We start from the raw sequence: 26,361 nt of genomic DNA, 5'->3' as shown, positions 1-26,361 counted from the left end.
ACTGCAGTGTCAGAGGGGTATGCAGCAACAATTTTGCTCAACCCTAACCCAAAAATTATCCCATGATTTACTCACCCTGAAGCCATGCTATATGACATTCTTCTTTCAGACAAATACAATCTGAGTTATATTAAAAATATATAACTGCAAGCAGCAATACGGGGCCAAGCCCCTGAAGCAGCTGCAACAGGAGTGCAGAGCAGGAAGAGCAAAAACAGCAGAAATTGAACATACATGAAAAAACAGCTGGTTCAGAAATACAGGTGAAAATGACCTCAAAATGAACAGAAGTTCAGATGAGAATGACCACAAAATGAACAAAACCATACTTATTTCCAATCCAAGAGAAAGAAAGATTAGTGCACCCGCACCGCTTGAATAATAAAGGAATCGAAATGACAATATTTCACACAATTTTTCTAAAATCGTCCCACGCGGGACTTGAACCCACTATCTCTGGACCAGATGCCTGTCACTTATCTCGTTGCACAACTGTGAAGACGTGCCTTCACCAAGATGCCGATGTGCCATAATTCAAGTGAGAATCAACTCAAAATTAATCATTTTTATATGCGCCACATGTCTTATTTATTGAGTTGCTTCGCAGATGGACACCATGTCTGGAACTCAAGCATCTTTGCACTACTTCTGGCCACAGTATCTATTGTGGTCTGAGCATATGCCACACAGGATTCGAACCCATGACCTGAACGGTTCGGGGCTCGTGGCACGTGGTTTAGCAGCTTGCGCCACTCACTTGACGCTGACTTACAAACCTGCCGAGGAGAGGCTTCAGTGTAAGAATTAGCACACAAAAGCATGTTAACCAGATTAGCATGCTAAGCTATCTTAATGCTAATGTAGCTTATGGTTAACCTGATAGCTGAAGAGTCACAATGCATTTGTTAAGTGTAGCATTTAATATCATGATATTATATTGTTATTAATGGCAATGTCCTTGTTTTGTTCTATTATAGCGCCATCAAGTGGTGCAGTTCCACTGCTTTTTTATGTCTTCTCAGAGTGAGCCCATACATGTGTGTCAAATTTGATGAAAATATCTCATTTTGTTTTAGAGTTATAGACATTTATATGCATGAGAGCATAAAAAATGACCCATGGGCGGCTTTGATTGAATTTTTTTGCCAAAATTTTGACAATTTGGGCATAACCTAGAGCCAACGACCCATGTTTCCAAACTTTCTACGGTGGTTTCGTCTCAATCGGTCTAACGGTTTCGAAGATATTGGCAAAAGTTTTTTAAGAGCTACATCACAACGCTACACAAACAGTAAGGCGAAACCAAGCATGTTTGGTATCGTTGGACTCAGCAAGGATTCAGGAACCTAAGTAGATGACTTGCGTGAAAAGAAGTCAACCACACCTAGAGTTATAAGCATTTGAAAAATAAATTTTACCACTAGGTGGCGCTGGTTCAAAACTTCTCAGGCTCCTTCAAGGCATCGACCATACCGAGTTTCGTAACGATACATTCATGCGTTCATAAAATACAGCATTTTAGAATGGCTGATATGGGGAAAATGAGATATTAGTCAACTCAGCATGACGCCCTGAATCTAACAAGACCACTTTTATGATTTTTGGACAAATCGCCGGAAGCTAGTTATTTTAGTTGATAAAGTTTTAAATATGGATATTTTTCTTACACGAACGCATCACTTCACTTCAGAAGGCCTTTATTAACCCCCCAGAGCCGTTTCGAGCACTTTTATCACGGGTGGATGCACTTTGATGGACTTCCAAAAAAATATACCCATTGACTCCCATTATAACGCTTGGAAGAGCCAGGACATTTTTTAATATAACTCCGATTGTAATTCGTCTGAAAGAAATGTCATATACACCTAGGATGGCTTCAGGGTTAGTAAATCATGGGCTAATTTTCAATTTTGGGTGAACTATCACTTTAATTTACCGTTGGGAATTTGTTGTATCCAGTGTAGACAGCATCATTGATAATAATGAGTTCTGTCTGCTTTTGTCCAGTCAATGATCAGACTAATCCTTGTAAACGAAGAATTTATTATCTTTATATACATGGGACGGGTAGGTCCACGGAGGCTTCCATGTAGTTCCGCCATCTTGAAAAACTATAATAGCAGAGAGGGACAAAAAGTACTAGGCCAACGCGTTTCCACAACGCGTTTTCGTTCAGAACCAGCATCACGTGACTGAAGCCAGCAGACGCGGAGGAGCAGAGCAGTGAGAGGCGCTTGTCACTGCCCCGGCAAGTTTAAAAGGATCCACTGCACGGTTATTTATACACCGTTCATTCATACATATGCTGAGTCACAGGATGAGTCCTCGTCGTCGAAAAAGTCCAAAATAGACTGTAAAAGGAAACGTGACCGGAGATTACAAAAACAAGGGTTAATGTCGGGATAGCTAATGCAGGAGAAAGCTTTCAAAAGAGACCCTGAAGTTGCCTGCTTTCTTCTCGACAGGTAAGTCAATGTTACGGTCTTAATTACAAGGTTTTTTTTCATTGCTTGGTTGTGTACTTTATTACATAGACAGTAGAACATTTATAGTTAAAAGTAAAACAGGCTCTTTGATGAATAGCAGCTATTGAGTAAAGTAACGTTAGAGAAGGCTCTGATGATGATGATATCTAACAATGCACGTATTTCAAAAAATATAACGAGTAAAGAAGGCATTACTACTAATTACCATAGTTAATGTTTTTCACAGTCAGTAATTCATACTGTAACATTCTTTTTTTCATTGTTTTAAGTTTCAGTTTGTTTTAAATAACAAACCTGTTCACCCGAAGAAAAACTCGAAATGCTATTATAAGACATCCTGTCATAGCTTTTTAGTACATAACGGCTACCGTAGATGCAACGCGCATTTGAAAAAGTGAGGCGCTGGAGAGCATTATTCGTTTGAATGCAAAATACAATTTCACCACTAGATGGGAGAAATTCCTACACACAGTCCCTTTAAGTCTGAGTAGGTACTACATTCGAATTTGAACTTACTGCACGACCGTTACAAAATTACGATCTATATAGTATGAATAATTCGGACATACTACATCCACATTGTTGTTACTGTCATGTGACCTACTGTACCAGTGTCAGTTGCGTCGCTTCACTTCCATTCATAAATCCAATCCAGTGGTCTCATGGGATAGTAAAGTGTCCATCAAATGCTAACTTCAGAATCTCAGCGGAAGTTGTAGGTCATCCAGGTACTTTTCACCTACTGTTTTTTGAATATGTGTTCAGACACTACTCTGTTGGTGTACTGTTTTTTGTTTACTATATAGTAGGGATGTATTCGATTTCTGACACAGTGGTGTTAGACTGCATAAATTAGGTCAACCGGAACCAGGAACACTTCCCATAACAAACCCATTTACTTGTGACATTATAAGAAGAACAGCATCTGTGCTTATAATAGTATGTCTGTCTCATCTTTATCCATACTGTAGTCAGCCGGATCCAGTCTGAATCAAAGTTCAGATGTTGGACCACAACACAGCTCATGAATGTCAGTGAAGACCATGACAATTAAACAAGCCCTCAGCACAGATCCCTAAGGCCAGCTATGAACTCGTCATGACAGGACCGGCTATCCGCAATGCTGATTTCAACAGCCCTATCATTGTGCTTATGGACACTGATAAGCCAGTCGTCTACTATTGGCTAAACGGCAGCTCGACCATCATGTTTCAACTTTCCCACCTAATGCCGTTGTGACCTATCCTGATCAATATTACACCGTGTTCGTTCAGGCCAGAGGAGAACTGGTTTCTCTCAAGGTTTTCTCTCCATTTGTCCCTCAATGGAGTTTGGGTTCCTTGCCACTGTCAACTTTGTCTTGCTTGGTTGGGGTCTAAAAGACACTTGTTCTGTAATATTATCAATTTGACTGCAGTGACACTGTTGGATGAGAACAAAACTTGAACTGAATTAAGCTGGATGATGAAACTGTTGTCTTCTATAGAGATGCTTTATAGCTGAATCACATTTTGCAACATCAACACTGAACTGACTCGAGCTGAATAACGACACTGTTGCCTTCGGTAGAACTTATGAACTGAACTTTGTTCAAAATTATGAACTTTAGACAGTTATTGAACTGAACTGAACCAAACTGAACTGACTTGAGCTGAATAATGACACTATTGCCTTTTGAGAGCTGCTTCACAGCAGAATTTGAATTTGTCTCAGAAGTTTCCACAATTGATTCTGACATTTTCCTCTTTATCACTGTGAAGCTGCTTTAAAACTATCTGTAGCGTATTGTGTAAAGCGCTAGAAATAAAGGTGACCTGACTTTAATTGCAGCAAGTCCATGCAATCATTAGATGGCAGAAAAATAAGCAGTGTTGTTTTTTTAGAATCTTGCTTGTTTCAAAACTCCCATTTCTGCATTTGTTATCTACAGTAAACAGATGATGATGAGGAGGACTGTATTTGTTATGTGTCTCCTTAAGAGAATTCTAGAGTTTCCTGTTCACACATTCAATATGTTGGTGCAAAAGCTAAGCTGGATCACTTGTAAGTACTGATTTAGACCCAATTCAACTTGCATGATTTCAAATGTTCAGTTTATCAATTTGTTTCTATTTGATTTTGATTTTCAGTGTTGCTGTTTCTGTATCAACAAGGTAAGGCAGTTGACAAATGTTTAAAGTCTCTTTAAATAAAAAAAGACATTATTACATTGCAATTTATTTCACTTCATGTAATTTTATATCACCTCGCCTAAACAGAATGTTTCCTCTCTGCAGGTGCAGAAGCAAAAACAACACAGGCCTGTGAAGGAAGATCTGCGTACCTCAGCTGTGGTGAGTAATTCAATCATTTTTAAGTTATAGTTTTGGCCTTTTGTGTCCAAATAGGACAGTACGAGATAGACAAGAAGCAAGACAGTAGAACAGGATCAGGAGGGGATCTTGAGCCTGGAATTTAACCATGTACAGTGTGCTTAAACTTTACCACAATTCTCATGTTCATTTTTTCTTTTCTTTTTTCTTTAAATGTGTCAGATTTGGGATTCATAAAGGTCATTAAAGCCAACTATGGGCGAACTGATCGCACAACATGCGCTAGTGGGAAACCAGATAATCAGATCTCAAATACAAACTGCTTCCGAGAAACATCCCACCATACGGTGTCCAGTTGGTAGGATTAACAGATAGTAAAAAAAAAAAAAAAAAAAAAAAACCTTTACAATCTCATTTTATGCATAATTTTATAAGTGTAATTATTTTGTCTATAGTATATTAAAGCTATTCTTATGTAGGCCTACTTGTCATTGTCTGTCCATGAATCAGGTGTGATGGAAGACAGAGCTGTTCTGTTCCTGCAGTGAACTATGTTTTCTCTGATCCTTGTGTTGGGACTTACAAATACCTGGATGTATCTTATGACTGTATCCCAGCAAGTAAGCCAGTGGTTTTATACATAGAATTTTCATCCTAGATTTTGAAGTTGATTATTAATCAAAAAATTCTTTAATGTTTTATTTTCTTTACATATCTAGAACTGGTCTTTACTGTTATTATTACTGACCTCTGTTCCCATTTTCCTCAAACTAATTTTAGAAAGAAGTGTAATCTGTGAATATACCCAAAGCGTCATTGTCTGTGGTAAGATCTATCTTTTCTTTCTTTTTCTATGCTGAGATCATACTGTAGCATCAAAAAAGGTAGAGCATTTTGTTTAGCCCCTGAGGTCCTCATGCCCACAATATTTGAATAGATCAGTCCAGCTACAGTGTATGGTGGCATAAATTACTGTTTTAAAATGTGCTGTTTTTGTTTCAAAAGACACTGGTGCTATTTTTGTTCATCATGCCAATTATGGACGGCGGGATCTTGTAACCTGCCCTCATAATTTAGCAACCACACCATACTGTTACTCTCCTCAGACCAGCAGCCTGCGTTCCAGGTACAGCAGCAGATACACTTCATCTAGAGAACACGCACACACACATAAACTGAATCTTCAGCTATATGTGAAACATTATGCAAAATATACATAAGGGACAATTAGGGGTTAATGATATATTGGTAGACATGATAAACTAGTAGGAATTAGTCAACAACTAGAGATTTGTATTATTGTCTATCATGTGATTGTAGTGCTGCGGCCGTCACAAAAGTGTATCATTTGGATTCGTTTTTGTAAATAATATTTTTGTTTCCTGTTTTTTTTTGTTTTTTTTACCCTATCTTAAGGTGCAATGGGAGTAAGTCTTGTCAACTAAATGCTTCAAATTCTGTCTTCTCTGATCCATGTTGGGGTGTCCATAAGTATTTGGAAGTGACATACAGCTGTGAATAATATTGTGATTATCCTACCACATAAATGTATTTTATATGTTTTGTGTGTGTTTTAAATGAAATTGGGCTATATAATCTATATAAATTATAGATGTTAAATGCACTCTAATAGTTTTTGGTCTTTTCATTCATTCCCCAGCAAGATCAAACAAAACAATAAATTGAAATATGGGGTTCATCTTAAAATAAATGAATGATTATAATGAATCTGTAATTATTATTGATCATGTGTCAACAAATGAGAATAATGGAAGATAAAAAAAAAGATAAAAAAGAAAGAAAGACAAATGGCTTCATTTTGTAAATACATAGTATATTTCTTCTTCTTTTAATTTTGAGGTGACTTTTGTGGTATTCTAAATCTGTTTTATCTACGTAAATGAAAAAGAATCTAAAACACAAGTTCTCTTTGATTTGTAAAATTTCACTCTAAAGTCTTTCTCATCATGTAATATGCATACTGACATGTTATGTGTTAGACTTGTATGTTGTAGTTTCCTGTGCCAGTTTGTAGTCCTTTTGTAATTTGCAACCTTTTGTAACAGTATAATAATGCCTACTGTATCTAGTGCAAGGGATTCATCACTATGCTGATTGAGGACTGTTGGGACACTCCAGGCACAGGATGGTTCTGCCTGGAGAGACTGAGTCGTTTGCACCTCAATGACACGTCTGTACCATTCGCTTCACAAGACATATGCTTTTAACTTGTTTATTTACTAGTGTGTTCCAACATGTGTCTGATGTCATCTTGAAACTGCACTGAATGGTGGTGAACTTGGATATTAAAGTGTCCTAATGCACAATTTAGGTCCTATTGCTTAAACATGCATTGAGGAGAATGTTAATGATCACCACCCATTTGCCTCATCTTTTGGTTTCCTCTTGGTCGGTTTTGGTGTTGGTATATTTACCAATGCTTTGCTCAGGTTATAAGAAGGAAAGGTAACTGTTGATCTGGGAGAAAGGCTTTAACCCTGCCACTCCCGCACACCAGTGAGTATACCTCTTACTATACGAAAGACTTTTACGGCCTCTTCTGCACAGCAGAACAATATTTGTTACGACTAAGTTTTCTATACAGTATGTTGTTCCATTCTACTGTCTGTATATTTAAACATGCAACTTAATAAATAACTTTGCCTACCCCAAAGGCTTTGAGAATCTTTCCTTTTATCACTGATGATGTTGCAAGCTAAAGTGATTATAACTTTTGTTATCTAAACGTTCAGGTTAAATCCTACATTTTCCTTTCATTTCTAAGAAAGACCTTTACCTTTAAAGAATAAGAGGTTAAAGAATAACAACAACTTTAATGGAGTCAGATTATATTGGAGTCAAATAAATAACTGAATTATGCACGTCATCCTTCAACTGCTTTTTGTTCCGATTATTGGTTCAAAATAACAGCGTAAGCCTCCAGTCTTGCACGTATGATTACTTTTTGATTACTTTTCTAAATTTATAACGAATGTTTTCAAATGTTAATTATTTTCAAATATTTAAACCAGGCAGGGTTAACCGTAGAGTAGTAGCCTACTCAATACTGATAACTGTCAGTCTTTCAAAATCCTTGAATTAAGATTAAAATAATTTAATCATCAAATCAGACTTTGGCATCTCTTTTTACTTTGAAATCGCTCTGAGGATAAGTACAGATTTAAAATCATAACAAGAAAGAGTCTAGCATTTTAATAGTTGGCATTCATATTTAGCATTGAACTGTTATATTTGCACCCTTTTCTGATTTCTGGATGAAACTGGTTTTAAATTTCCAGCACTGGAACACATTTCTATCCCTCACTATGGTTACAACTATATGTCAAATGTAAAAAAAAAAAGAAAAAAAAAAAGCTTGTTGAATTCACTACTTGAAAAAAAATATGCATTGCATTAACTGTGCTTGCATTTTTTTTTATAAACGACGTAATGTCTATTAATGCTTGTTACATTCCGGCTCAATGAAGTAACAAAATAAAGGGATCAGAATCCAAAAATGGATTAGACAAAATATTTATTTACGTCTAGGGGTTACATAATAAAGAAAATAGATGTCCAACAAAAAATAAGTAAACAATAAAGGGAAAAACAATATGAAGGTCCAGCTCCTAAGCGCAACTGCAGGATAGGGGTCAGAACTCCCTCCCACAAAGGACAGCCATCTTAAATACTGCTTTCCAAATTCAACACAGGTGTGGATCCTTATCTGGCAACCTATTAAAAAAAAAAGAAGAGAAAAGCAACAGAACAAACCCAAAACAAAACTGAGCCGTAACACCTCCCCCCTTAAAAAGGGAGAGATTCTCATTAGAAACTCTACCTTATACAAGTTCCAACCCCAAAACATACATACAAAAAGAACAACCTTACCGGAGTTAGGGTGACGTTAATATCGATCATTAACCATTACAACTTCCCCAAACTCTAACCATCTCTTAGTTTCAAAACCAGCAATCTCCCGGCGCCTGGAAAAAGCAAAATTAAGGAGTTGAAGACCAATAAAAGGGAAGAGAAGAGGAGTATTAATAGTCAAGAAACTTTATTCTCCACCACATGGGGCACGGGACAAGGCGTCAGCTAAAATATTATCTACGCCTTTCACATGACGAATCTCCAAAGCATAAGGCTGTAAGAAAAGAGACCACCTAATAAGACGGTGATTCGGATTCTGCAGAGAGTGAAGAAACGTAAGGGGGTTATAGTCTGTGTACACCACAGTTGGCATAGTCCCACAAGACAAATACACCTCAAAATGCTGCAGGGACCAAATCAACGCTAACGCCTCCTTCTCAATGGTAGAATAATTGGTCTGATACGAATTGAATTTTTTTGAGAAATAGCTGACAGGGCGATTTATACCACTCTCATCAGCCTGCAGCAGAACAGCTCCCGCTCCAACCTGACTAGCATCCACCTGGAGTTTGAATGGTTTATCAAGTCGAGGAGCCGTCAGAACAGGGGACGATGTGAGCAATCGTTTAACATTCTCAAAGGCGCTTTCACATTTTGGAGTCCACACAAATTTAGCCTTTGCTTGCAACAAATCTGTAAGCGGGGCAACAACAGAAGAAAAGTTTGGACAAAAACTTCTGTAATACCCAGCCATTCCTAAAAATCTCATCAATTCACGTTTAGTCTGAGGGGTAGGAAATTTGTCAATCGCTATGACTTTAGCACGTACAGGCCGCACTTTACCCATTCCGACAACCTTGCCCAGATAAGTCACAGTCGCCCTAGCAAACTCACACTTTGCCAGGTTGACTGTGAGTTTGGCATCAGACAAACGCTCAAACAGTGCACGGATTCGGATAAGGTGTTGATCCCATGTGTCACTATAGACAACAATGTCATCCAGGTATACGGCACAACCCTCTAAACCAGCTGTCACTCTGTTCATTAAACGCTGAAATGTAGCTGGGGCATTTCTGAGACCAAAGCTCATTACGGTGTAAGAATATAATCCAAATGGTGTAATAAAAGAGGAAATTTCCTGTGCTCGGGCGGTCAAAGGCACTTGCCAGTACCCTTTGAGCAAATCAAATTTACTGACATAGTTAGCTGATCCAACTTGGTCAACGCAGTCTTCCATCCTAGGCAATGGATATGAGTCAGGTCTAGTTAGGATATTTACTCGTCTATAATCTGTGCAAAAACGCTGAGTGCCATCTGATTTTCCCACTAACAAACAAGGCGAAGCCCAATCTGAAAAGGAAGGCTTTGCTATGTTGTTTTCAAGCATGTAATTGACTTCAGCCTCCAATTTCTGACGTTTGTCAAATGATACACGATAAAATCGTTGTCGGACAGGTTTAACATCGCCTACATCAATATCGTGTTCAATCAAGTGTGTACGAGAAGGAGTATCTGAAAAGAGAACAGAAAATTCAGTCAGCATAGAATTTAACTCAAAGCGTTGTTTGCAAGTCAAATGTTTTACCCATCCTTCTAAATTAGCCAAGGTCTCAGAGTTCTTTAGGCGAGGTTGTAAAATGACATCATCAGGTGATTTCACATCCTGTTGCACGTCACCTACTTGACTCAAACTAGCTAGGGCAACTGGGGAAGGAATGACTTCAGGAGCAGCATTACGAGAATAAAAAGGTTTTAACAAATTAACATGGCACAACTGGGTATGTTTCCTGCGCTCAGGGGTAGAAAGAATATAATTTTGATCAGACACTTTTCGAAGCACAGTGTAAGGTCCTAAAAACTTCGCAGCAAAAGGAGAATCTGGTAACGGAAATAAGGCTAACACCTGATCTCCTGGACTAAACATGCGAATCTCAGACTTGCGATCAAACCAGCCTCCTGAGTTTTTTCCAACTTTTCTTTTGCCAATTCCCCAGCCAAAACTAAACGTCGACGAAAACCCTGTATATACACTGAATCAGACTCTGTGGTGGATCCTCCGGTAAAGCAGCATTACTCAGTACCGCCAAGGGTCCCCGTACACAATGTCCAAAGACTAACTGATTGGGACTAAATCCCAAACTCTCCTGAATAACCTCACGTGTGGCCAACAACAACCAAGGTAGACCTTCCTCCCAATCACCTTTTAACTCAGTGCAATATGCCCTCAACAAAGATTTTAACGTCTGGTGAAAACGTTCTAGGGCACCCTGACTTTCCGCATGGTAGGCACTGGATTTGTTGTGTCTAATGCCTAGCTGCCGCAGAACCTCTTGAAACATGTTAGCAGAGGTGGAAAGAGTACTGAAAATTTGTACTCAAGTACAAGTACCGTTACATTGCTGAAATAATACTCAATTACAAGTAAAAGTACTGGTGTCAAAAAAGTAATTAAGTAAAAGTACAAATTACTCTTCTCAAAAACTACTCAGAGTACTAGTTACTAATTACTTTTTAGCTGGCGATAGTTAATGCATTACCAATAAAAATATACAACCAAATCATAGATTTATGTAGAAAATAGCTACTTTTAACACATTTTTACCTTATTGTCGAAGGACATTAATTAGTGGATACTGGAATTTCTAACTTCAATATGACACCTTGAAATATGTCAATATTCAGTAGGCCTATAATTTTTAATACCATCGGGAAAACTACTACATACTAAATATTTTAATATCTACATTTTTGTCCATCCATTTTGTCAAGGCAATCATTATTTTCAAGCATTGAAAAGCACAACACTCATTGTAACAGTAATCTATTTGAATGGAAAAGTTTAATTCAAGTCTTCTGAAGAGACACGTCCACTTTATAAGGTGAGATTTTAATTTAGGCTTTTGTTTAAACATTGATCAATAACCATTACAATAATCTAATATTTACTCACTCAGTGTATTTGTCTTTACAATAGGGTAACGTGGACTGTTGCAATAGCTCACACACAGCCCAAGGAAGCTTGATTTCAATTCAAACTGAATTTAATTTGCAAAAAGACTAGATTTTTCATAACTTTTGACAGCGTTTAATTCAAGAGCATGGAGAGATTGGAGCTGGACGTCATTTGAGTCTGCAGTGAGAACCACTTGGAGAGATTCGCGATTACACATGATATGACACACACAGTCCGAGAGCGCACACTCAATATCCGAGTCCAGTTCATTCGTGGCCTACATTTGAGAGCTCGCGTCCTGTTTTCTGCGATTACATGAATGTGCCCTCGCGTTATAATATTGTTCGTGACATTTGCCATTAAAATATGCCATAGAAACTTGCAGGTATTAATAAAAGTATGCGTAATAGGCCTACCTGCAATCCCGCGCTGAGGGGAGGCGGGTGTGTCAATCTCGCTGTCGTTGAGATGAGAGAATGAGAACGCGCAGCTGGTATCGTTTTGGTGTTGTAGGCTATAGGCCAAAATGAGTATTGACAGATATTTCAGTATTGATATGTATCAAAATATAGATATTTTGACAGTACTACTATGTAGTTTGTTGTTCCAAACTTTCAGTCCAGCCATTAATCACTCTGAGCTCATCGCCTCCTTCATGATCAGCTCTTCAAAACCTGCTGCGACTGCGGCGGCTTTCATTCAGTCCAAATATCAGGGGTTTTATTGGTCCGTTTACGATCGAATATTTTTATTGGCTACCGAAATGCCATTCAAAGATTTGAATATCAATTCAAATTGTACTCAGTAACGAAATGTGATTTTACAAGTAGCGAAGTAGATTACTTAGCTTAATATGTACTTGAGTACAAGTAAAATTACAGCTTTAAAAATATACTCAAAAAAGTACAAGTACCCAAAAAAACGACTTAATTACAGTAACGTGAGTAGTTGTAATTCGTTACTTCCACCTCTGCATGTTAGACGTAAAGTTTGTCCCCTGATCACTCTGAACAACTTTTGGAATTCCAAAAATAGAAATGAACTGGGACAAGGCTTTTACTACTGATCGTGTGGTGATTGAACGCAAAGGAAATGCAGCAGGATATCGAGTGCTCTGACACATCACTGTCAATAAGTAAACGCTACCAGACTTTGAAGGTGGTAAAGGCCCGACACAATCCACCAGAAGATGCTGAAAAGGCTGTTCCATAACAGGTATGGGATACAAAGGCACAGGTTTTATGGTCTGGTTTGGTTTTCCAGTCAACTGACAGATCGAACAAGTCTTAATATACTGCCTTACATCACTCTTAATACGAGGCCAGTAAAAATACTGCAGCAAATGTTGGTAGGTCTTATTTATGCCCAAATGACCAGACACCCCACCATGAGCAGAATCCAACACAGCATTTCGCAAAGAAACAGGCACAACTACCTGTATAATTGGTTCAGTCAAACCTCCCTCTGTGTTAGAAGTCCACTTCCGCAATAGTACCCCATTTTCAATGAAGTACCCATTAGCGGAACTCTCTGCTACATCAGGAGATAAAGCAGCATCAAACAGCGAGTTCAGAGATGAATCCTCTTTCTGAGCAGACACCCAGACCTGATGGGGTATAGAAGGCAAAGCAAGGAGACCAGGCACTACCCTCTTAGAGGTAAACAAATCCTTCACATCACTTAGTTTTGCATCGGCTGATTGTTTACGCATTGCACGCGTAAGTGCACAAGACACAAATACCACTGGATACTGCTGGGAGATATCAGTGTCTCCCAATGGAGCAGGACAAGTAGCAACCACAGGTGGAGGTGGAACATCACGCCATACACGGTCACCCGCCAGATTATTAGGGCTGGGTATCGTTCAAAAAATTTCGATACCAATACCGATACCGATACCTTGATTTCGATACCGGTTCCTGATCGATACTTTTTTCGATACCAATTTTATGAAATCCATTTTAACAAGATTACATAACACATTACCTCAGAAAAACTTTGGTTTTATTTTTTCAGTTTGACTCATGCTCCTTAGTCAGTGCACAAAGGAACAAAAAAAGCACAAAGGAACAAAATATTCCTTATACATATACATAAGGTACAAAATATTTTTTTTATAAAGAGCTCATGCTCACCAAAGCTGAATTTATTTCATCAAAAATACAGTAAAACTTGTAATATTGTGGAATAGTATTACAATTTAAAATCTTATTTGAATATATTTCAAAATGTAATTTATTCCTGTGTTGTCAAAGCTGAAATATGAAAACAGTTTTTGGAAGGTCATTTTTGATCACTTTAATGCATGCTTACTGAAAAAAAATTCTGATCAACATGTTTTTGAACGGCAGTGTACATATAGGCCTAGGTCATTATTGCAATATAAACACAGTCAGAGTGATCAACAAGGTATCTCTTCATTTACCAGTCGAAGACGCAGCAACTTTCTGCTCTTATGTTTACTCCGTGCACTGTCAAGGGCTTCAGCATATCTGTCGCGGTACCGTCTTTGCAGCCATTATTTTACCACAAATACTGCATCACGCGCTGTTGGCATCGAGCCTGGAGAAATGTAGCCACACTTTTGATCGACTTTTCCACATCTTTAGGGTATTGTGAGTGTGTGTGCTTGCGTGTCATTGAGTATGTGCGCGAGTTTGTGTGTGCTCGCGTCCATAGGCTCGCGTCTCATGAGAATGTGCGTGGACAGTTTGTGTGCGCGCGTGTCTCAAGAGTATGTGCGGAGAGTTCCGCGCGTCTCGTGTGTGTAGAGTTTGCGTGTATGTGCGTGAGCGAATTTAGGCGTGTCGTTGTGCATTTCATATGTATTTGTTTGAGCACTGACGTTGACAAATTAACCCCTTAGGTATCGAAATCTGGTACCGAAAAACAAGTCATTTTTCGATACTCGATAGTATCGAGGCAATTCGGTCGGTACCTAAAAAGTATCGAACTCGGTACCCAGCCCTACAGATTATTCCCCAAAATCACTGAAACTCCTTCCATTGGCAATGAAGGACGGACTCCCATCACCACTGCTCCATTTACTAAATCAGATTGGAGAAACATGTTATGTAGGGGTACAGACAATGTTTGCAAGCCAATGCCGCGAATCAGCACACTGTTTCCTGTATTGGACTCCTGAGTAAAAGGAAGGACAGTTTGCAAAATGAATGATTCCGATGCCCCCGTGTCTCTGAGAATCTTAATAGGAACCTTCTCAGTACTTCCAAGCAATGACACATAGCCTTCTGTAATGAAGGGAGCATATCCAACATCTCCAACATTGCAAGGTACCACTGGTTTCTCCAGATTCTGTAAAATATCAAAACAGTCAGAATTATTAGGCCTATCTGTCTGAACAGATGAAATAGCAAGAGTAGGCTTAGGTTCAGGTTTAACACGCATCAGTTTTCCTTTAAGTGCTAAACAATCCTTTTTCCAGTGTCCCTGGCACACCGGTCACTTTTATCAGCGTAACTTTTAAAATTCCTTTCACTCTTATCAGACAAGGCATGACGGGCAGTTACACTCTCTGTTGGACTATCACTGAACCTGAACCTACTTCTCTTGACTTCACATTTATGAGTGAGTACATACTCATCAGTAAGAATGGCAGCCTCTTCCGTAGATGTAACATTTCGATCAGTCAAAAAGATGGAAACATGCTCAGACAAAGTGCTTTTAAACTGTTCTAACAGGAACAACTCATGAAGATCTTCACGACTAGTTACACCTGAAGCAGCACACCAGCGATCTAACTGGATTTTTAAGTCTCTCACAAATTCACAATACGTCTGTTCTGCAGGTTTTCGCATGTTTCTAAATTTCTGCCGATAGGCCTCTGGTACCAGCTCATAAGCTTTCAGTACAGCCTCTTTAACCCTATGATAATTTTGACTATCACGAGCACTTAAAGAAGAATAAGCTTTTTGTGCCTTACCAGTTAGTACACACTGCAACATCAAAGTCTGTTCAGTATCTGGCCATTTCATAACATCTGCCAAACGCTCAAACAAACTGAAGAATGTGTCTACATCAGTTTCACTAAATTTGGGTATCAGCTTAATATTATTGGCTACATCCAACCCTTTTCTGACAGAACTGGTTAGACCACTTGCACTGTCCCCCATTTTACCCTCACCAATTAACTGAAACCGCAAAGCCTCAACCTCCAATTTGCGAATTTCAATTTCACGATTCAATTTCGCCTTTTCTATCTCTAAAAGCATAGTTCTTTTCGTTGCTCAAAAGAGAATGTGGAAGCAATAACTGAAGATTGTGCAGCGCTATCATCATCATCATCATCAAAACCAACAGACTTATCAGGATCAAAGACCTCTAACTTAACTAGAGCGGCTTTAACAATTAGTGCCACAGACTCTTTTAACTTTTTTTCTTTGATGGTTAAACAGATCTCATACCTAGCGGCCACCTCCAACAACTGTTCTTTCGTTAATTGATCAAACAATCCCTCACAAGGAGACTCAAAAAATACATCTAAAACAGTAGCCATTATCTATTTCCTATTCAGCAGAACTCGTAATCGATTGCTTTAATTTACAAGCACCAACAAGTGATTATTCCCCCTACTCTCTCTCCTCCCCCCTAAAATAACTCAACCCTAGTCTTCATGCCTCCACCAAGAGTCGAGTATTTTTAAGCACTCAAATACCGTCAGATGTATAAACTCACGGACAAACCAGTGAGACATAACGTTACAAAAGCGGCAGCGCTCTCAACTCAGCGTCAGCACAAAACCAACAAACTAAAATAAAAAAAGATCAACGCAGTGCGTTGCTAAACCTAACGGGGAACATCACCGTAAGTGTAACAAAATACAGAGTTCGCTGACAAATTACCTTTCAGCAATATTAGCTTACCGAGTAGAGTACACATACACAACAAAATCCTGCCAAAGCTAACGTTACACTGTATAGCCTAGAGAGAGAGAAAAAAACGTTTTTACAAAGGGAACTCTTAATGTCACTTAATGTTAAAACTGCTACTGCTATTTCGGTTACCACTTATTTTCTCTCCAGTTGAGAACAACAATGAAGAAAATCCAACGTTTTAAAGACACCGAAACCTCTCGCGCACATTTCCCAGTAACAAACAAAACACCCACTGTTTGTTAGCGCTAGCACGCCAAGCAACACGCAGGTGAATCAAATACCCGTCAAATACGCTCCGCCTACATACACACAGGCGCTAGCGAAAATGCTACAAGTAGCCTAATACGTTTTTTATTTTTATTTTCAATAGAAGCTGGACCTTCCAAATTCTATCAAACATTTGAGGACGAGCCCCCAATTGTTACATTCCGGCTCAATGAAGTAACAAAATAAAGGGATCAGAATCCAAAAATGAATTAGACAAAATATTTATTTACGTCTAGGGGTTACATAATAAAGAAAATAGATATCCAACAAAAAATAAGTAAACAATAAAGGGGAAAAACAATATGAAGGTCCAGCTCCTAAGCGCAACTGCAGGATAGGGGTCAGAACTCCCTCCCACAAAGGACAGCCATCTTAAATACTGCTTTCCAAATTCAACACAGGTGTGGATCCTTATCTGGCAACCTATTAAAAAAAAAAAAGAGAAAAGCAACAGAACAAACCCAAAACAAAACTGAGCCGTAACAATGCTGTATAATTATGAATGAACAATTTACTAATGCTTAACTAATGATTCATAGCATGCAGTTATTATAAAGTGTTAGTGAAAAACTGTAATAGATCTAAGGGGACATTTTGTAACTCATACAAAATGCTGTTGAATGGATAAGTTTTGGAAGTAAAAAGAAAAAGTCATCTTATAAACAATGAAAAAAAATGTACATTGACATTCGTGTGACACTTAACATTTGATGGATTGTTTTTTTCATTTCATTTTTCATGTTTCTTCTCTCCCCGCCCCCTTATCAGTTATGTACATTTGGGTTTTATGTTACATCTTATGTTGTTAAATGAATTTTTATTGCTGGTGTGTTACCATGATGGTGATGGTTTGCATTTGTGTGCATGACACTGTATGCACCTTCTATTCATTAGTATTACCTCAACTTTTGGAAAAGCTTGTTGTGATGAGCTTTAATTCCTTATGTGGCTTTCTCATAAAAACTTGTGTTATATTATTATGTTGTCAGTATTGTTCTGTAAAGTTGTTTACGGTTTTACTGTATTTTAATTTTAATTAATTTTTTGTACAGAATTATTCTGGCAACAACAGGTGGCAGTTATGTTTTTAAATATTATATTATTATATTTTTCTTAGTGCTAACAAATGAATATTATGTTAGCAGTAGAAATAAGAAGTGTTGTTTTATAGAATTATGCTGTGATCCTAACGTTTCAACATTTACTAGATTAAGAACTGTAAATCTAATTTCCTCTATTGTTATCTACAGTCAACAGATGGTGATTGCAGTCAGGGGCGCAACTGCAGTGTCAGAGGGGTATGCAGCAACAATTTTGCTCAACCCTAACCCAAAAATTATCCCATGATTTACTCACCCTGAAGCCATGCTATATGACATTCTTCTTTCAGACAAATACAATCTGAGTTATATTAAAAATATATAACTGCAAGCAGCAATACGGGGCCAAGCCCCTGAAGCAGCTGCAACAGCAGTGCAGGGCAGGAAAAGCAAAAACAGCAGAAATTGAACATACATGAAAAAACAGCTGGTTCAGAAATACAGGTGAAAATGACCTCAAAATGAACAGAAGTTCAGATGAGAATGAACACAGAATGAACAAAACCATACTTATTTCCAATCCAAGAGAAAGAAAGATTAGTGCACCCGCACCGCTTGAATAATAAAGGAATCGAAATGACAATATTTCACACAATTTTTCTAAAATCATCCCACGCGGGACTTGAACCCACTATCTCTGGACCAGATGCCTGTCACTTATCTCATTACACCACTGCGAAGACATGCCTTCACCAATATGCCGATGTGCCATAATTCAAGTGAGAATCAACTCAAAATTAATCATATTTATATGCGCCACATGTCTTATTTATTGAGTTGCTTCTCAGATGGACACCATGTCTGGAACTCAAGCATCTTTGCACTACTTCTGGCCACAGTATCTATTGTGGTTTGGGCATATGCCACACAGGATTCGAACCCATGACCTGAACGGTTCAGGGTTCATGGCACGTGGTTTAGCAGCCTGCCTCACTTGACGCTGACTTATGAACCTGCCGAGGAGAAGCTTCAGTGTAAGAATTAGCACACAAAAGCATGTTAACCAGATTAGCATGCTAAGCTATCTTAATGCTAATGTAGCTTATGGTTAACCTGATAGCTGAAGAGCCACAATGCATTTGTAAAGTGTAGCATTTAATATCATGATATTATATTGTTATTAATGGCAATGTCCTTGTTTTGTTCTATTATAGCGCCATCAAGTGGTGTAGTTCCACCGCTTTTTTTATGTCTTCTCAGAGTGTGATGTGTGTCAAATTTGATGAAAATATCTTATTTTGTTTTAGAGTTATAGACATTTATATGTATGAGAGCATAAAAAATGACCCATGGGCGACTTTGGATTTTTTTGCCACATTTTGACAATTTGGGCATAACACAGAGCCAACGACCCATGTTTCCAAACTTCCTACGGTGGTTTCGTCTCGATCGGTCTAACGGTTTCGAAGATATTGGCAAAAGTTTTTTAAGCGCTAAATCACAACGCTACACAAACATGTGACCATGCGTTCATAAAATACAGCATTTTAGTACAAAATTTACCATGGCCGATATGGGGAAAATTAGATATTAGTCAACTCAGCATGACGCCCTGAATCTAACGAGACCACTTTTATGATTTTTGGACAAATCGCCGGAAGCTAGTTATTTTAGTTGATAAAGTTTTAAATATGGATATTTTTCTTACACGAACGCATCACTTCACTTCAGAAGGCCTTTATTAACCCCCCAGAGCCGTTTCGAGCACTTTTATCACGGATGGATGCGCTTTGATGGACTTCCAAAAAAAATACCCATTGACTCCCATTATAACGCTTGGAAGAGCCAGAACATTTTTTAATATACCTCCGATTGTAATTCGTCTGAAAGAAATGTCATATACACCTAGGATGGCTTCAGGGTTAGTAAATCATGGGCTAATTTTCATTTTTGGGTGAACTATCACTTTAATTTACCGTTGGGAATTTGTTGTATCCAGTGTAGACAGCATCATTGATTATAATGAGTTCTGTCTGCTTTTGTCCAGTCACTCCGCTCACGTCTAATGTAGACACTCTGTGTGTTCGAAATTGGCGAAATCTGAGTATAGGTACTACATTCGAATTTGAACTTACTGCGCGACCGTTACAAAATTACGATCTATACGTTGTATACGGACGTACTACATCCACATTGTTGTTACTGTCATGTGACCTACTGTACCAGTGTCAGTTGCGTCGCTTCACTTCCATTCATAAATCCAATCCAGTGGTCTCATGGGATAGTAAAGTGTCCATCAAATGCTAACTTCAGAATCTCAGCGGAAGTTGTCATCCAGGTACTTTTCACCTACTGTTTTTTGAATACTATGTGTTCAGACACTACTCTGTTGGTGTACTGTTTTTTGTTTACTATATAGCAGGGAAGTATTCGATTTCTGACACAGTGGTGTTAGACTGCATAAATTAGGTCAACCGGAACCAGGAACACTTCCCATAACAAACCCATTTACTCGTGACATAATAAGAAGAACAGCATCTGTGCTTATAATAGTATGTCTGTCTCATCTTTATCCATCCTGTAGTCAGCCGGATCCAGTCTGAATCAAAGTTCAGATGTTGGACCACAACACAGCTCATGAATGTCAGTGAAGACCATGACAATTAAACAAGCCCTCAGCACAGATCCCTAAGGCCAGCTATGAACTCGTCATGACAGGACCGGCTATCCGCAATGCTGATTTCAACAGCCCTATCATTGTGCTTATGGACACTGATAAGCCAGTTGTCTACTATTGGCTAAACGGCAGCTCGACCATCATGTTTCAACTTTCCCACCTAATGCCGTTGTGACCTATCCTGATCAATATTACACCGTGTTCGTTCAGGCCAGAGGAGAACTGGTTTCTCTCAAGGTTTTCTCTCCATTTGTCCCTCAATGGAGTTTGGGTTCCTTGCCACTGTCAACTTCGTCTTGCTTGGTTGGGGTCTAAAAGACACTTGTTCTGTAATATTATCAATTTGACTGCAGTGACACTGTTGGATGAGAACAAAACTTGAACTGAATTAAGCTGGATGATGAAACTGTTGTCTTCTATAGAGATGCTTTATAGCTGAATCACATTTTGCAACATCAACACTGAACTGACTCGAGCTGAATAACGACACTGTTGCCTTCGGTAGAACTTATGAACTGAACTTTGTTCAAAATTATGAACTTTAGACAGTTATTGAACTGAACTGAACCAAACTGAACTGACTTGAGCTGAATAATGACACTATTGCCTTTTGAGAGCTGCTTCACAGCAGAATTTGAATTTGTCTCAGAAGTTTCCACAATTGATTCTGACATTTTCCTCTTTATCACTGTGAAGCTGCTTTAAAACTATCTGTATTGTGTAAAGCGCTAGAAATAAAGGTGACCTGACTTTAATATTGCAGCAAGTCCATGCAATCATTAGATGGCAGAAAAATAAGCAGTGTTGTTTTTTTAGAATCTTGCTTGTTTCAAAACTCCCATTTCTGCATTTGTTATCTACAGTAAACAGATGATGATGAGGAGGACTGTATTTGTTATAAATAGTGTGTGCACGTGTGTCTCCTTAAGAGAATTCTAGAGTTTCCTGTTCACACATTCAACATGCTGGTGCAAAAGCTAAGCTGGATCACTTGTAAGTACTGATTTAGAGCCAATTCAACTTGCATGATTTCAAATGTTCAGTTTATCAATTTGTTTCTATTTGATTTTGATTTTCAGTGTTGCTGTTTCTGTATCAACAAGGTAAGGCAGTTGACAAATGTTTAAAGTCTCTTTAAATAAAAAAGACATTATTACATTGCAATTTATTTCACTTCATGTAATTTTATATCACCTCGCCTAAACAGAATGTTTCCTCTCTGCAGGTGCAGAAGCAAAAAGAACACAGGCCTGTGAAGGAGGATCTGCGTACCTCAACTGTGGTGAGTAATTCAATCGTTTTTAAGTTATAGTTTTGGCCTTTTGTGTCTAAATAGGACAGTACGAGATAGACAAGAAGCAAGACAGTAGAACAGGATCAGGAGGGGATCTTGAGCCTGGAATTTAACCATGTACAGTGTGCTTAAACTTTACCACAATTCTCATGTTCATTTTTTCTTTTCTTTTTTCTTTAAATGTGTCAGATTTGGGATTCATAAAGGTCATTAAAGCCAACTATGGGCGAACTGATCGCACAACATGCGCTAGTGGGAAACCAGCTTATCAGATCTCAAATACACACTGCTTCCAAGAAACATCCCACCATACGATGTCCAATCGGTAGGATTAACAGATAGTAAATAAATAAATAAATAAAAAGTTTATAATCTCATTTTATGCATAATTTTACAAGTGTAATTATTTTGTCTATAGTATATTAAAGCTATTCTTATGTAGGCCTACTTGTCATTGTCTGTCCATGAATCAGGTGTGATGGAAGAAAGAGCTGTTCTGTTCCTGCAGTGAACTATGTTTTCTCTGATCCTTGTGTTGGGACTATAAAATACCTGGATGTTTCTTATGACTGTATCCCAGCAAGTAAGCCAGTGGTTTTATACATAGAATTTTCATCCTAGATTTTGAAGTTGATTATTAATCAAAAAATTCTTTAATGTTTTATTTTCTTTACATATCTAGAACTGGTCTTTACTGTTATTATTACTGACCTCTGTTCCCATTTTCCTCAAACTAATTTTAGAAAGAAGTGAAATCTGTGAATATACCCAAAGCGTCATTGTCTGTGGTAAGATCTATCTTTTCTTTCTTTCTTTCTTTCTATGCTGAGATCATACTGTAGCATCAAAAAAGGTAGAGCATTTTGTTTAGCCCCTGAGGTCCTCATGCCCACAATATTTGAATAGATCAGTCCAGCTACAGTGTATGGTGGCATAAATTACTGTTTTAAAATGTGCTGTTTTTGTTTCAAAAGACACTGGTGCTATTGTTGTTCATCATGCCAATTATGGACGGCGGGATCTTGTAACCTGCCCTCATCGTTTAGCAACCACACCAGACTGTTACTCTCCTCAGACCAGCAGCCTGCGTTCCAGGTACAGCAGCAGATACACTTCATCTAGAGTCACTTAAGACATCAGAACACGCACACACACGTAAACTGAATCTTCAGCTATATGTGAAACATTATGCAAAATATACATAAGGGACAATTAGGAGTTAATGATATACTGGTAGACATGATAAACTGGTAGGAATTAGTCAACAACTAGAGATTTGTATTATTGTCTATCATGTGATTGTAGTGCTGCGGCCGTCACAAAAGTGTATCATTTGGATTCGTTTTTGTAAATAATATTTTTGTTTCCTGTTTTTTTTTTTTTTTTACCCTATCTTAAGGTGCGACGGGAAGAAGTCTTGTGAACTAAATGCTTCAAATTCTGTCTTCTCTGATCCATGTCCGGGTGTCCATAAGTATTTGGAAGTGACATACAGCTGTGAATAATATTGTGATTATCCTACCACATAAATGATTTTTATATGTTTTGTGTGTGTTTTAAATTAAATCGGGCTATATAATCTATATAAATTATAGATGTTAAATGCACTCTAATAGTTTTTAGTTTTAATAGAGTCTTTTCATTCATTGCCCAGCAAGATCAAACAAAACAATAAATTGAAATATGGGGTTCATCTTAAAATAAATGAATGATTATAATGAATCTGTAATTATTATTGATCATGTGTCAACAAATGAGAATAATGGAAGGTAAGATATAAAAAAAAAAAAAAAAAAAAAAAAAAACAGTTCAAAAACACATTCTAAAATGGCTTCATTTTCTAAATACATTCTTCTTTTAATATTGAGGTGACTTTTGTGGTATTCTAAATCTGTTTTATCTACGTAAATGTGTGTAAACTATAATGTTGTAAAAGAGAAAAACTAGAAAGAAATATAACAGCACCATATATTCACTGCCAAAACAATCAAGATTGTGAAGAAAAATGATCTAATGTGAAAACATCTCAAATTCTTGTAGAAGAATCTAAAACACAAGTTGTCTTTGATTTGTAAAATTTCACTCTAAAGACTTTCTCATCATGTAATATACTGATATATTATGTGTTAGACTTGTATGTTGTAGTTTCCTGTGCCAGTTTGTAGTTTGGTTCCTCTTGATTGTTTCTGCAAGTGTGCCATGTTAGCCTGTCTATAAAAAAACCTTGTCAGTTTCTTTGTCAGTTGTTACATGTATGGTCCATTTCCCTTTTCTGGTTTTGCTCTTCTTATTAAAATTCCTGCACTTAGATCCATGTTTCTGCCTGCCATCCTTTGATTCCCTTGTTACAGATGCGATAAGCCTCTTAAACTATAACACAAACCTGTTCTGTCCTAAGCCTCTTGTTTGAAAGTACTTTTTGACCTTCTTAGAACATACACAGGACATTTCAACATGGTCAGATTGCAACATAAGTATACTAGTAGAAATTAAGCAAAAATTGATATAAGAAATCATAGAAAATCCTAAAAGCACTTTCATTGCACTTTTTTCAAAAGACATTTCGTTCGGATTCAAGACATTTCCATCACAAGCAATCTAATTAAAATCTGCCCTCTCTCCACACACTAATGCCATTTGACCAACGATAAATAGTGTTGGGAAGGTTAACTTTGGAAATGTAATGGGTTACAGATTGCAAGCCTGTTTAAAATGTATGGTAGTGTAATTATTTCAATTACTTTATTAAAGTAATGTAACTGATTACAGGCTGAGCAAATGGGTAAAACTCTTTCCTGTCCTAGAAGTCCTTTTAAAGGTATACATGGGAATTAAACATGGCACAATGGCCGTCATCATCACAGTATAATAATGCCTACTGTATCCAGTGCAAGGGATTCATCAATATGCTGATTGAGGACTGTTGGGACACTCCAGGCACAGGATGGTTCTGCCTGGAGAGACTGAGTCGTTTGCACCTCAATGACAAGTCTGTACCATTTGCTTCACAGGACATTTTCTTTCAACTACATACTGTTTATTTACTAGTGTGTTCTAACATGTGTTTGGTGTCATCTTGAAACTGCACTGAATGATACAAGAGCTAATAGACAGTCTTTTCTAATTCTTCCGATTTTCTTTCTTATGGTGCGACGGGAAGAATCTTGTAAACTAAGTGCTTCAAAGTCTGTCTTCTCTGATCCATGTGTGGGTGTTTATAAGTATGCTTTACAAATATTGTTTTGCACTGAAATTTATGATAGAACAATCTGTTTCTAAATACTTCATTTTTCGATTTGCATTTTTTTTTTTACCGAAAAATAAAGATTTCAAAATTGGGTTTCCACAGTGATGACATACTATAACCATTTTTGGCTTGCAAAAGAACCTCAGTCAACTTAAAAGAACCACTCAAATTATCGACACATAAAACTCAAGAAATCTTTAGTTTCTGTGAAGCTTTTCTTTTGTAGGAATTTGTACTGCAAAAAGCACTCTACACACACTGTCTAAAGCATATTCTTAACATTTTTAAATACACTATACAATCTTATCTGATTTAAAATGCTTGAGCAACCCTCCATCCCATCAAGAAGCCACCATCACTGCCCCACCACTTCAGAGTGTGTGCTAGACTCTTCTTTCGCTGCGAAACATTAAAGACACCACTTGCATGTTGCACAGATTTGCATGGGCTGCACAGTTTCCAACAATTTGTTTGTAGGAAATCGGGTTACACCCTCTGTCTAGAGACTCTTAGTCATGGGGTGGTGGTCATGTGACCTGAAGAAAGATGGCTGAAAATTGAGATTTCACGCTGCTCCAGGCCAGGCTTTATTCTCTTATTTTCCTTAAAAAAAAAAAATCTCCAAGCAAACATGACAAAATTGCCTCAGAGGAGCCCAAAGAGCAGCATGAAAAATACTTTATTTTCTAATCAACTGGCCTGTCCAATGGGAAAAAGAAAGCAACTCACTAATGGGCCACATACTCTATTGACGAAGGCCAACATGCGACACTAATGCCTAAAGTTACCTGGCACGGCACTTATGCATCAGATTTTGGCAGAGGCAAAATCTGTGGCCTCTTGTGTTAACAGCATGGATGAATCAGTCAAAGCTCACTTGCATTCAAATAACAGAGCTTTGGGTGACTGGTTAAGAAAGATGTATGGAGGGAGGGACAAAAACTGGGTTGGCCGACCGTTGGCTTGGTGTGTCCGGGCCGTAACCCTAATAAAAAGCAGAATCACAGTGAACAGAAAAACATGTTATATCTTTGTTTGTAGACAATGTTCTTTTGTAATAGTTTTGAATTCATTAGCTTTGTTTAGTGCTGTGTCGGCACAGGCGGAGGGTGAACCAACTCCAGTGTAAGGCTAGGGAGATGCGCTGCACCTTTAAAAAAAAAGTGAAAAACTGACCTTTTTGGTGAGATAGTGACGTGTAATTATTTTTCAATATATTTATTGAAATTCATGAAGTTGTTATTCAGTGTCAGTTGTGATTGCTTCACTGCCATTCATAAATCCTCTCCTGTGGCATCATAGGATAGTAAAGTGTCC

The 26,361-nt window shown here is 37.9% G+C and overlaps 2 protein-coding genes across 2 annotated transcripts; both read left to right on the top strand.

Annotated features, from left to right (window-relative positions):
* The first annotated feature begins 4,399 nt into the window (after nt 1–4,399).
* LOC311302404 (L-rhamnose-binding lectin CSL3-like) lies at nt 4,400–7,472 on the top strand. Its single transcript, XM_084428240.1, has 8 exons — nt 4,400–4,529; nt 4,616–4,639; nt 4,763–4,819; nt 5,021–5,156; nt 5,309–5,418; nt 5,579–5,623; nt 5,804–5,924; nt 6,215–7,472. Exons 1-8 carry the CDS (start codon nt 4,424–4,426, stop codon nt 6,318–6,320), a joined length of 705 nt encoding a protein of 234 aa, XP_084284366.1. The 5' UTR covers nt 4,400–4,423; the 3' UTR covers nt 6,321–7,472.
* Nucleotides 7,473–21,368: 13,896 nt separating this feature from the next.
* On the top strand, nt 21,369–24,107 carry LOC311302405 (L-rhamnose-binding lectin CSL3-like). Its single transcript, XM_084428241.1, has 8 exons — nt 21,369–21,496; nt 21,583–21,606; nt 21,729–21,785; nt 21,987–22,122; nt 22,271–22,380; nt 22,541–22,585; nt 22,772–22,892; nt 23,197–24,107. Exons 1-8 carry the CDS (start codon nt 21,466–21,468, stop codon nt 23,300–23,302), a joined length of 630 nt encoding a protein of 209 aa, XP_084284367.1. The 5' UTR covers nt 21,369–21,465; the 3' UTR covers nt 23,303–24,107.
* Nucleotides 24,108–26,361: the final 2,254 nt, after the last annotated feature.

The sequence above is a fragment of the Rutilus rutilus genome (genome assembly GCF_951802725.1).
Source record: "Rutilus rutilus genome assembly, chromosome: 13".
Lineage (NCBI taxonomy): Eukaryota > Metazoa > Chordata > Actinopteri > Cypriniformes > Leuciscidae > Rutilus > Rutilus rutilus.
Note: the sequence above shows the minus strand (reverse complement) of the source record. Positions and strands in the feature narration are given on the sequence as shown.

Excerpts from the sequence above, each read along its gene's own strand:
- LOC311302405 (XM_084428241.1), top strand. The coding sequence starts at position 21,466 with ATGCTGGTGCAAAAGCTAAGCTGGATCACTT. Across the intron at positions 21,786-21,986 it reads ATCTGCGTACCTCAACTGTG|ATTTGGGATTCATAAAGGTC; the intron begins GTGAGTAATTCA and ends TAAATGTGTCAG. Across the intron at positions 22,381-22,540 it reads TTATGACTGTATCCCAGCAA|AAAGAAGTGAAATCTGTGAA; the intron begins GTAAGCCAGTGG and ends AACTAATTTTAG.
- LOC311302404 (XM_084428240.1), top strand. The coding sequence starts at position 4,424 with ATGATGATGAGGAGGACTGTATTTGTTATGTGTCTCCTTAAGAGAATT. Across the intron at positions 5,419-5,578 it reads TTATGACTGTATCCCAGCAA|AAAGAAGTGTAATCTGTGAA; the intron begins GTAAGCCAGTGG and ends AACTAATTTTAG. Across the intron at positions 5,925-6,214 it reads ACCAGCAGCCTGCGTTCCAG|GTGCAATGGGAGTAAGTCTT; the intron begins GTACAGCAGCAG and ends CCCTATCTTAAG.